We start from the raw sequence: 12,121 nt of genomic DNA on the forward strand, positions 1-12,121 counted from the left end.
GGTTCCAGCCTAGGCACCACCAGAGCTGGCTTTCTGGGTGTGCGAACTGTGGCTGTCACACTGAGCCTGCTGCACTAAGAAAGGTCCCATGCTTGGCTTAATGCCCTGTAGAGGATCTTGAAATTTGTAATATTTGAACATGTTCCTTTTGTACTGGTCCCACAAATTATGCAAGTAGTCCTGTTGAGTATAGTCCATTGCCTGTGACCACCTTTGGGCCAACGTAAAGTACCTTAGCTTTTCAAGAAGCCCCGAAGAACTTCTCAAGCCACACACAGCTATTTGATGTGGCTTGAGAAGTTCTTTGGGGCTTTCACTGTGCACAAGGGCACTTTGAGAATAGGAGACCCTGTAGGCTTGTTCTCAAGAAAGTGTCACAAAATGGCTTACTTACAGCTGATTGACTGTCATCATCTCAGCCTTGAAATGCAGGAAAAACTGAGAGAAGCAGTACTTATATGAATTTGATTTTTAAATAAGGTCTGTTATGTAGTCACTCACAATTGTGGTACTTTAGTAGATGAATTTTGTTAATGCATATGAGAACATTTGCCAACCCTGAAAGTACCTTCTGTTTTAAGTTAATCAATAATATTGCTTTGTGATTGGCAGCTTATTACAGAAAATCCCTTCTTATTTAGTCACCCACCTAAAATTTTCAAAGTGTCGCTTAACTCGAGAATATAAAGTTGGAATATATATTATCAGGATGAACCACTAAAGTGTTAAAGACTGTTTGTCTTATTTGACAACTCTTTCTAACAGATCTGGATAATTCAGAGAAGAATGAAAAACTGAAATTCAGCATCCTTGTACGACTTCCTCCGGTAATCCTGAATTTTATTTTCCCCTAAGTCTTGGCACGACCCTCTTTCAATTTCTTTTTGTAAGAAGAGCATTTACTTGCTTTTGGCTAAAGTCAATTGAAGTATTTCATTTTCCAGTTCTTCCCAAGAAATCCTATCCACCCCCACCCCTCTGTTGGCTATTTCCCCTTAGGTCTACAATGTACTTGCTTTTCTGGCTTTGCACAGTATTGGCATAGCCCACTGAGAACATTTAGCCATTTTCTCCTCTTAGGAAACCACACTAATATTTACATTTGAGTTTGAGTAGGAGTGAGAGGGGAAACATGTGCTTTTGGCATTTAAACTGATAAGAAATTTAAATGCAGGTGAGGTCAGAAGGTTCTGGAACTGTATTTCCTCTTAGTACATTTCCAGCAGGAAAACATTCCCAGGTCAAAGGAAGAATGAGAAACATGAGGGGAAAAAGTTAAAGGAATTCCTTGGAGGTTTTTCTTTCTTTCTTTCTTTCTTTCTTTTTTTTTTGAGGGGGAGGGGTGCACTAATATCCAAGTCTGACATACCACGAAAAATACAGGATTCCACAGCAAAGTCTTCCGACTACTTCCTGACCCTAAGAGCCTAAGTACCCTGTCCACAGTTTACCTCCCTTGAGTGCTTGTACTTCTGACACCATCCTCCCCAAGGGAGGTCCTTTCTGGACCTAGTGGTCTCACTTTGTAATAGTCTCTCTCCATCACAGGCTTAATGAAGCAAAGGCAAGAATAGAGAACAAAGCATATTTTCCCTGACTCAGTCTCTCTAGGGAACATTGCCGAACATTTAGTTTGGTCTATAAATTTGATTTTTGTTTTGTTTTGTTTTTTTGGCCTCAGACTTAGTGAATAAAAATTTCCTAGGTAAGACAGGGGCAGAGAAGTTGATATAAACATGCCTATAACCTTTTGTTTGCTTTTAAAATATCACTTAGGCTTGCCACACACATTTCCAGCTTTTAAGAGTAGCAGATAACTCCATTTCAGAAAAAGAATTTGGCAGCATGAATGTATCAACTGCTTTCCTCAAGGTAGCATTTGATGGGAGTCTTAATTCAAAACTCAGAAGCATACTTCATAGGAATGTAGTCTTTTTTTTTAAATGGCTAGTCATTTTGGAATATTACTTTTAAAATTATGAACACATAAGGTATATTTAATGAACTGTGAGATATATTCTTTATACAATTTTCAATTTGCATGATAGCTCATTGGTCAGAAGATCTGTCGAGTTTGGGATCATCCCATGAGTTCCAATATCATTTCACGGACCCATGTGACCCAACTGCTTCAGAACTATAAGAAGCAGGTGAGTCTGTGAAAACACAGCCCTTCCATGTTCCTGAATCCTGTTTCCCAGTGTCAACATATCCACATGGACAGCAACTGTAATTCTGATGACTTTAAGTGCATGATTGTTTCAGAGATATCAGTTAATACCAGAAGTGGTTTCTCTTTTAGTCTCGGAATTCTATGATGGACAAGTCATCATTCAGTGTAGAATTTCTGCCTCTGAACTACTTCATTGAAATTCTGACTGACCTGGAGTCCTCCAGTCAAGGTAATTCAGCCCTCTGTTCACAGCTTTCTCCTTGACACATCAGTCATTCTCTATTCACTTCTGTGTACCATTTTATGTTCAAAAATATGCCTTACTTTATAAGTAGGCCTTTACTGCAATTGATTTTCATTAGCCATACACAATTTACTGCCCAAATTACAAAAGGAATAATCACCTTTGATGTTTTAAAAGGGTTTAAATCCTGTTTAGTTAATGTGAATGCTCTTGAAATTTGATGAAATTTCACAACACATTCTGAGAATGTATTTTGATAAAATATAAAGTTAATGAGCTATGGGAAAAGGTTATAAATATTCCTCAGTTCTATAGTAACACACATACACATTTTTCCCCCCAGCTCTGTGTGATTTTGAAGGACATGACAATGTGGATGCGCAATTTATACAGGAAGCAGCTCTGAAACACACCACAATGCTTTTGGACTTATAAAAGAAAAAACATTTCTATTGTAACTACTTGTAATATTTTAATCTTGCTCATTAACCTTACTCATATTGATAATTCTTTAGCAATATTTAAAACTGATAAAAAATCAGAATATATTGTTGAACAGTCTCAATTTCAGTTTGGTCCTTGTTTAGACAGAATTAACCTCATTCCAGTTTTGAACAACCAATAAACAGTCAAGTGTATTGAAATGACAAACAGTCCAAGATGACCTACAGTGCCATAAACAGTGCTCTTCCTAGTGGCCAAGCAGACCAAGAGCTAGTTTCTGTTGAACTTTGGAATAAAATGGACTTCAGAAATGTAGGAAATAGTGCTGATGCCAGCAAAAACTTAAAAATAACAAGCAGAAGAAATATTGTATAAGAATTTTACTTGAAAAGGAGTTTTTTTTTAAATTGGACTAGATAAAATCTATCTCCACTATACCATCATTTGTAACATAGTAATTTGTACATGTAATAGAGTAGGGTTTGTCTTTGTGATAGTTCAGATGGAACGGTATTTAATTTTTTATATTTATAAAAGTTTGATTTAGTATTATACTATTAAAAAACCCAAATGCTGACAGCTTTGGTCTGACTCTTCTTGTTTTTGAACATAGCCTTTTTATCCAGGAATCTTGAGTCCATGAACATGTTCCTTTAGTGTTCCCCAGGACACCTTAACTGGTTGTACCATTTTTCTGTTTTTCTCTCTTACAGTGACTTAATTCTGACCCATAAATACAGTTGCTTCTGGGACTCAGCTTATAATGCTTTTTTCCCCTCTTCAGTATTCTTGTGAAAATTGAATGATTATAAATATCACCAATGATTATTCAACTTTTCTTCTTTAAAAAAAAGTCACCATTGTGTTATAAAAATTGCCCTCTCCTATAGAATTTCCTCTTTTGTTCAAACACTTCATAGTCACCAATCCTCAAGATCTTGGAGCCAAATCAGCAATGCAGTGCTGATTCTTTTGAATGAGGTCTTTTTTGAATTGTCATTGTCTAAAGCCTAATTTTTCACACACATATTTAAGATAAACATTAGTTTGATCCTATCAGTCTGCTCATAATCATTCAATAGCTTGCTATTCAGTAAAAGAAAATTCAAACTCCTTATCGTTCAACTTTTCCAAATCCTGACCCTGTATACCATGAGCATTCTTTTTTGCAGGTAGGCCAGCTCACAGGGACATGAATACAGCTTTTTCAAGCTATTTCTCTCACTTAAAATCTCTTTCCACCTGTTAAAATCTTTTTCATGCTTAAGGGCCAGATTAGAAGTTCTGTTTGATGGGGCTGGGGCTGTAGCTCAGTGGCAGAGCGCTTGCCTAGCATATGTGAAGCACTGGGTTTGATCCTCAGCAACACATAAAAATAAACAAATAAAGACATGCTTGTCCACCTACAATTACAAAAAATTTAAATAAGAAAAAAAGTTCCACTTGAGTATAATCCAGGTCATTTCAACACATGGTGGCACCTACCTTCTCTCAACCAGTAGTATACATTATAATGGTTAAATATCCATCCCTTGTGATTTTTAAAAGGTGTTTCCTTTTTTTTGGTGTTTGAACTTCAAACCTTTTAAAAAAATTGTTCTTATTAGTTATACATGACAGTAGAATGCACTTATGGTGTTTAAACTTATGTGCATATATTTTGAGTCCTTAAAGAGATTACTAGTTTCTACAACACAGCTCTCTTTAAGTATATAGCATTCATTTATTAACTACATGGTTGATATAGTGTTACTTATCAAAGGCACTCCCAAATAATTACTTTATAATAACTCTGCAAAGCAATTAGGTTAGATTTGGGACTCAGAATGAGAAGGAAATTAATTTTTCCAATTTGACAAGATAGGGGCTTAGAACAGAATATTTATCCAAATAAAGGGATATATTTCTCATTCCAAGAGTTGTGAAATAAAATTTATAATTACTACCAGTGACTATAAAAACATATGTTTCAACCTAGTTGTATATTCTTGTATATGAGAAATAAGAATTAGGAAAATACACTTGGTGAAATACAGTAACATTAGAGTAGTAAGTAGAATTGGCCTCATTTTCAGGTCTTCTCTCTCACATGCAAAACTGTCAATATAGTATTTAATTTGAGATTTTGATAAATCTGTTATTAGAGCTTAAAATAATCATTTGATTTACAGATAATGTGAAAAATTCGGATTCATAAGAAAGATAGATTAGGACATAAATATTTGTGTGGCAAAAAGATTCTTGTGAAAAAGAATCACTATAACATCAAAAAAGACAAGCTTGGCTACTGCTTCTTACCTGATTTAGATTTACTAACATGACCTTCAAGAGCCACCTCAACAAACTGAGTTATGCTTTGTGATCCTTGGGATATCTTAAGTTCCATGTGTGCAGTTGAAAAAGAATTTAATTCTGTACTTTGATGAAAAGTTATTTTATTCTGCACTTGCCTACTACATATTTCTGAAACTATGAAGAGTGAAAAATACATGAGTAATTAAAATATTTGCTTTGAAATGTGGGGCAATTCTGTGTCTTTCTCAACATCATGTGAAACACAGAAGTTAGTGTAAAAAGAACCAAGTTGTACTGTTGCTGGTTGCGCTTCATTGATCTGCAGTGTGAGAATGATGATGCTCACGTGCTCTGGCTGTAGAAATGAGGATTGGTCTACACATTCAAATTTCAATTGGCTTTATAACAGGTTTCCTTATATGCCTCATATTGGCTCCAGGTTCACTGGGCTTAAAAGGAGCCAGAGCACCATATGGCTTTGGCACAGGAAGAGTGGCGTCTGCTTCTGGAATGTAGGCATTTGGACGCTGCTCCGCTGATGTGTAAACACCATTGGGCAGCAGTTGATTATCTCTTTCTTGCAACTCCTGCAAAGAATCATTTTCTTTCAGTTTTCTGAAAACTCTAAAGTTACCTCACCTTCAGATCCCCAAAGACACAACTGAGTCTGAGCAGCCTTATGCTGTGCTCAATGATCCGCCCCCCACATTGCAACTCTCTGCTATGGGCTGTATTGGTTAAGCATCATGATGAGGCTGAGGCTTAGGGTTTATCAAAAACTGCTTGTTGGGTTCTAGACGCACTGCATTCCAACCTCAGTCTCTCATCAAGAGCTAATTATTTCTGCACTTTTTACAAAGGCAGAACAGTAATATTTTCTTTGCTAAGTGACTGATGAGCAAATTTACAACAGACTAGACAATAAATAGAACCAGAAGAGAGAAATGGTCAGCAGTTTGAGCCTCAAGGTCTTCAATATTTCTGCCGTGCCTCTGGAAAATAATCTTAGGGCACTAATGTAAACTCTACATGATGAAGAGTATAGTCCCAGGAAAGTATAGCCCTGGAAAGGCTCGTCCCAGATGGTATGGAAATTACAAATCAGACCCTGTGCTCTGTAGTCCTAGTATGGATTCAGACTGTACATTTTACTTGGCTTAGTGATAAATAGTGATCCTCTTAGGGACATTCACTTGACAGTCTGAATTGTACCCCAGGATGCCATCTCCTTGGCAGGAGATGCTTGATTCTATCTTAATCTACTGAAAGCTTATGAGGGTAGACAGAAGAACGGGGCACCAAACTTGTGTATGGATTCAATGGTAGAAAGAGACTTAGGCCAGAGGTGGGAGAAGAAAGGAGTGGCCTGGAGGCCTGTGATGCATACCAGGTGTGATGTCTGTAGAAGGCAGTGGCAATCACCTTGATATGCATGATATTGTGGAAGTTTACAATGTGCTGTGAACACAGAAGAGGCAGGTATCTGAGCAAGGGTGTGAGAAGAAAGACTGGAGACCTTTGGACGAAGCCAGTGCCATGCTGGTGGGAGCCCTGGGAGTAGGACTGGGAGGGGACTTGATGCTTATTGAGTGTTCTCCAAGTGCACTGCTATACTTTGACTTATCTATGTAATATAACAAGTTTCTTTTTAATGTCTTTTGGGACTGTGTGTAGGAGAGGAAGACATTTTTCATAAATGGGCTGAGCATCCCTAACCCCTAAACCTGAAATCCAAAAATACTCCAAAGTCCTAACTTTTTGAACACAGGATGTCACAAGTGTAAAATTCCATAGCTGACATCACCGTGGGTTGTAGTAAAAACTCAGGCTATGTGTGTAATGTACATATGAAATATAAATAGGTGCTATACCCAAGATAGCTCATTATGTATATGCAAATATTCTGAAATATGAGAAAATCCAAAACACTTTTGGTCCCAAGCATTTTGAATAAAGAATAGACCACCTACATAGGAAGACTGGTCCCCAGAAAACAGCCCTTCCTGGCACACTTAAATTTTTTTTTTTTATTAATCCAGGGGTGCTTTACCACTGAGCTACATCTCCAGTCCTTTCTATTTTTGAGAAAAGGTCTGGCTAAGTTGCTGAGGCTAGCCTCAAACTTGTGATCCTCCCGCCTCAGCTTCTTCAATTGCTGGGATTACAGTGACTGTGTCTGGCCTTTCTTGGCACACTTTACAAATGCAATATGGGAGCCAAAGCTTACCCGAAACTTTTCAGCGAGGGCCATTTCATACAATTCTTCATCTCGAAGTACTTTCATCCATTCTCTCTCAATGTCTTTATTGAGTGGCAGACCTTTTTCTAACCTAGAATTGCAATAAAAGATGAATTCTTCTTTCTCTTTGACTTCCTTCTGGAGTTCAATGGTCAGGGCTTGTTTCATGGACAGCTCAGCAACAAGAGCCATCATTTTTTCAGTAACATTTTTGATCCTTTTCTGATAGCCATTCATCTAGAATCAAAGAGCCCAAGGTTTAGTCAATATGTACATTCCATGAAGACTTGAAGAAAATGGCAGTCTGTTGGCTGTCTGTAATGGTGTGTGTGTGAGGGGGGCAGCATTCTTACCTGAAGGAAGGAAGGTTTAACAATTTATGGAAAATAAGAAATGAATGAGACTTCAGGGATTGAGCCCAACACCCTGGTGTATGAAGAAAGAAAATGTTTATCAGTTACTTGATTTTGCAGTGAACAGCATGGAGGGGAAGTTTAGTGTCTGTTTTTAAGAGGTGAGAAAAAGAGATGAGAGAATGGTCTTAATGCTTCAGTTCTGGCTGAAGTTAATAGTTTGTATCTTACCCAGCTGAACTAGAGCTTTGCTGGCCATGTCAAAGTGGTCACTATTATCATTTCTCAGGTACCTTCCAGGGAGACATTGAGCTTTGACAAATAAGCCCTCATTTTAAAAAAAGAAAGTGACTTTTCCTCAAGAAGGGAAATTCATTTTGCAGAAGGAAGGTGGCAACATTTACAGAAACATGGGGTGTGCAAATTCATGAGCTTAAGTAAGTATTAGTGATTATTTTAGGAGGTAAAGTTGTGAACTATAGAGCTGCCACTGGACAGATCAGTCTATTAGAAGTGGCCAGAGGACAAAGATAAAAACCAAATAAAAATGAAAGTACCCTAAGATTTACTATCTTTCCTATTTAGTGTACCCAACCTTTCTAGAATAGGATTATGTATTCATGGATGTTTTTCTAGAGTCTAGTACATGTGAGACACTGGGGAAACTTAAGAATGAGAAACTATTGCTGCCTTCTGGAGCCCCCAATCTGGGATATAGCCACCACCATTATCTATCATCTTCTGTCTCCCCTGCTGAACATCATACAAGGTGGACAAGGTGTCCCTTCCTCTTTGTTTTTGCCCTCACAGCCTAGCATGAGAGTAGCACAAAGTAAGAGTTCAGTGACAATGGCTGAGTGCTGAAATCCCTGTGTTGGCGAGATGTTGCCAGGGATTACAGGGGCCAGGTGAATGACCCATCTTCTCATTGCTCAAGGTGCTGAGTCTAGTCCTGATATGTCTGAATCCCCAACCTCCTTTCCTGTGACTGCAACTTTTAGCATAGCTTTTAGTAGTTCCGCCCCCAGTAATTTTGAAGCTCCATGTTATTGGCCTTTCCTCGTTGGTGGTGGCTGCACCTCATGGTGTAGTCAGCCTGGGTATAGTGTGTCTGTTCTGCTCTTCAAGGAAGCTGAGTTTGGAATTGGAGCCTTTCCTACAAACCACTGGATAAGTGAGGCCTGTTCAAAAGGCATTAGGATTTAATTTTGTGCATGAAATACAAAGATAACAATTTTCATACTTGAGTGGTTGCCTGATAACTTATTTACTATTATTGAAAAGCTTAGGTTTTTCTCATTGTAAAATGAATTCATTCAGGGAACAAGACAAACTTGTTTTGGACAATTTGGAGTCATTTTATAGTTTTATGTTTCTCTAATCTCTCCAGGGCTTCTCTCAATAAAAAAAGCAACCTGGAAAATGAGAGCTAATACAGGAGTAGGGGCAGAAGAGAGAGGGTGGGTTTCAGGCAGACCTTCTTGGCTAAGAGCAGCGTGTCCTGTTTGCAGGCCTCAGTTTTGCTGCAGAGCCTGTCTGTAAGTCGGGAGACCTGTTCGAAGATGAAATCCTTCTCTAGTAACTTCTCCTCCTTCTTGGCCAACTGTAGTTCCAGCTGTTGAAAACAATTTCAATAGGAAGAAAAAAGAAAACACTCATGCAAGGCACAATCTTCTTTCCTAATTGGAGCACTACCTGACTCCCACCCCACCCCCGAGTGGTGGAGAGACACTGCTTTCTCAGTTGTTGCAAGATTTTGGAGATTGAGCCAAGTCAAGACTTCCCATGCCCCAGCCCCCTCCAGATAACTCTGGGAGTTCTTCCCTCCTGGTGGACTAGGGCCTACTTCCATCAAGCGTCCACAGTTGTAATAGTTGAGTAGTTGTTTGCCAAATGAAGCTCCAATGTTTTGAAAAGCTTAGGTTTTCTCATTGTAAAATGAATTCATTCTGAGAACAAGGCAAACTTGTTTTGGAAAATTCTCTCAGTCATTTATAGTTTGTTTCTCTAGATGTAAAGCCTAATCTCCCCAGTGCTTCTTTCAATAGCTCCAGATAGCACTGGAAATTCTTACCTCCATGGTAGACTTTGGACCTCTCAGCTCTGCCCAGTACAAAATTATCATTCTTTTGATCAGTAAGACAAATTGATCCATTCATTCAAGAAGTCAAAATGGTTGCTTTTAGCCCTGAGGGAATGGTGTCTTAGGAATCTTGAAGCACTGGACTTTTACTTTTGGTAAGTGTCTAAATCCATTTTAAAAATTTTTGCTAGGTTACAGTAAAAGGACTCTATGAGTGGCTGGAATAATGGATAGGTCTCTCAGCATAACAGGAAACAGGACCACAGGTATCTCTGAAACTGTACACAAGAGGCAAGTAGATGAAGTTTTAAGCAAGGCTGTTTACCTCATCTAATTTTTTGATCATTTCTGCTTCTGTCAGGTCCTTCCCTCGAAGGAGACGGATTCTGTTTTTATCCCCAGGATTTATAAACTGTTTCTCCAGGTCTCTTATTCTGTCTGTACACTGTGCAAACTGTTAAATAACAAACAAACATTAGTTTTAAAACTAACTCTCCAGCTCAGTAAATCTTAGGCTTGTGTGGCCAGGGTCTCTAGAGCCTTTTAGTAGGCCCAATCCAGGCAAGGGTAGAGGAGAACTGTTTTCTTAACACCCGAAAGTTGGGACTTGTGGTTAACAGTGTTTCTGTTCACTCATGGGACCATGAGGATGATGCCTAGGGTTGACTATGCAAAACAAGTCTGGCTTCTGAGTCAGAGAAAAAGCTGAGTTCACAAACAGCCCTTCGATTGCTTCCCATTTTGTGTGGGATGCTGCATGGTTATAGGACTCAAAAATATACAGCCTATCCTTTTGTGTTGCAGGTTGTTACAGAGCCCAGGGTAGCTAGCATATAATATGCTGACTCCACTTTAAAACCATTTGCTGGCAATAGGCTTAATGGCATCCTCCAAAAGAAGAAAGTTGTTAATTATGGGGTCACACAGTGAAATTCTTAGCATCAGTCATGTGTATATTTTTGTTAAATCTTTAATATAATGCTTTATATATCAATTTGTTGAATCATTGAAACTTGGAGATAGATGAAGAAACAGGACTACACTCATACAGAAATGATAGGCACACTTAGTTTTTTTCTTTATAATGAGAGATGTGGAGCATGGTGACAATCAAGAGGCATTATTTCAACTTTCTACTGAAGGCTTATGTGATCAGGCAAATCATTTCTCTGAACCTTAGTTTCCTCAATGGTCACATGGGAAGATAAGGCTCAATCAATAGAGTTGATCCATCAAATGAGATAACAGATTTGAAGTATTTTACAACATGCCCAAGAGTGGCACAGATAGGATTTTAAAAATTCCAATCAATGCTCCTCCTCCTCATAAATTTTTTTTAATGGTAATAATTTTTTCCTTCCTTTCTACATTCCTTAATAGCACTTAATCCCACATATACTTCAATTCTATATTAAGATTTTAAGTTCTTGCTAACACAATGTTCCCTTAACTAGAAAACTGAGAAACAAAAATGCAGTGTTTATCAAAGTGCCTTCATTTTATTCCCCCATTGGCATCTGAGGAGAAACTGTTCACTTTCTCTCTATAAAAGTGTCTTGGTATCCTAAAATAGTTCAAGAGACTTCTAAGATCCCTAAAATGGAGTTGTTATTACAGGATCCAGGAGATCATGACTCATGATAGTTCTGTATTAGTCTGTTGGACAATTAAAAACTGTTTCAAATAACGTGGTGGTGGGGAAGCTTAATAGAGTTCTGAAATAATACAACAAAGATGACTTGAAAAAAAAAAAAAAGCTGAAACACTGCGTCTGAAACCAATAACAGGATATGATGAGGATCCGGCCCTGGAGGACAGAGTGCAAACATGATGTACTTGAATCTAGAAATTTTGCATCACATCCTTCCAGAGCATGTGTGATTAAATGCAGTTTGAAGATGAATGGGAAACTTTCTATCCAACTGTTCCTAAGCATAGAGTTCACCCTGCTAAAATAGGTAACTGATAAGATGTAGCACACATTTCGATTAATAAGCAATCAAAATGATAATGGCTCACCATCGTCATGCACGGCAAGTAGTATTAAATATTTTCCTTTTGGGTAAAACTGCATTCACATTTCACAGTGGATGATTTTATCTAATGAAATGCCAAGTATTTTTTTTCTGAAAACAATTTTCAGTGGATGGAATTATTGATTTGTGGTCCACACAAAGAATATGCTCACAGAGAAGACATTGTTCTATTTTTGATCTTACTGAATTTAAAGTCTTTTTGGACATCCTGATAGTTGAGAATGAATGGGCAAAGACAGACCTGAAGCTACATT

The 12,121-nt window shown here is 38.0% G+C and overlaps 2 protein-coding genes across 9 annotated transcripts in view; one reads left to right on the forward strand and one right to left on the reverse strand.

Moving 5' to 3' along the window:
* Window positions 1–12,121, forward strand: part of Gsap (gamma-secretase activating protein) — a 162,926-nt gene that overhangs the window by 97,460 nt on the left and 53,345 nt on the right. For 4 of the 5 annotated variants that reach the window (XM_058585495.1, XM_058585498.1, XM_058585496.1 and 1 more), the window contains exons 28-30: window positions 766–827; window positions 2,049–2,150; window positions 2,303–2,402. In XM_058585495.1, coding sequence (XP_058441478.1) covers window positions 766–827; window positions 2,049–2,150; window positions 2,303–2,402 — 264 coding nt within the window. Of the gene's footprint in view, window positions 1–765; window positions 828–2,048; window positions 2,151–2,302; window positions 2,403–2,760; window positions 3,441–12,121 lie in introns of those variants that run through there. The other variant, XM_046464102.2, reaches the window with a different exon arrangement.
* The window catches only part of Ccdc146 (coiled-coil domain containing 146), a 140,191-nt gene continuing 130,957 nt past the window's right edge, over window positions 2,888–12,121 (reverse strand). For all 4 annotated transcript variants that reach the window (XM_046464099.2, XM_046464101.2, XM_046464100.2 and 1 more), the window contains 4 exons: window positions 10,157–10,285; window positions 9,226–9,363; window positions 7,384–7,632; window positions 2,888–5,743 (listed from right to left, as the gene is read on the reverse strand). In XM_046464099.2, coding sequence (XP_046320055.1) covers window positions 5,540–5,743; window positions 7,384–7,632; window positions 9,226–9,363; window positions 10,157–10,285 — 720 coding nt within the window. In that variant the 3' untranslated portion in view covers window positions 2,888–5,539. The remainder of the gene's footprint in view (window positions 5,744–7,383; window positions 7,633–9,225; window positions 9,364–10,156; window positions 10,286–12,121) is intronic.

The sequence above is a fragment of the Marmota monax genome, unplaced genomic scaffold (assembly GCF_021218885.2).
Source record: "Marmota monax isolate L192 unplaced genomic scaffold, Marmota_monax_Labrador192_F-V1.1 WCK01_AAM20220418_F8-fsc00065, whole genome shotgun sequence".
Lineage (NCBI taxonomy): Eukaryota > Metazoa > Chordata > Mammalia > Rodentia > Sciuridae > Marmota > Marmota monax.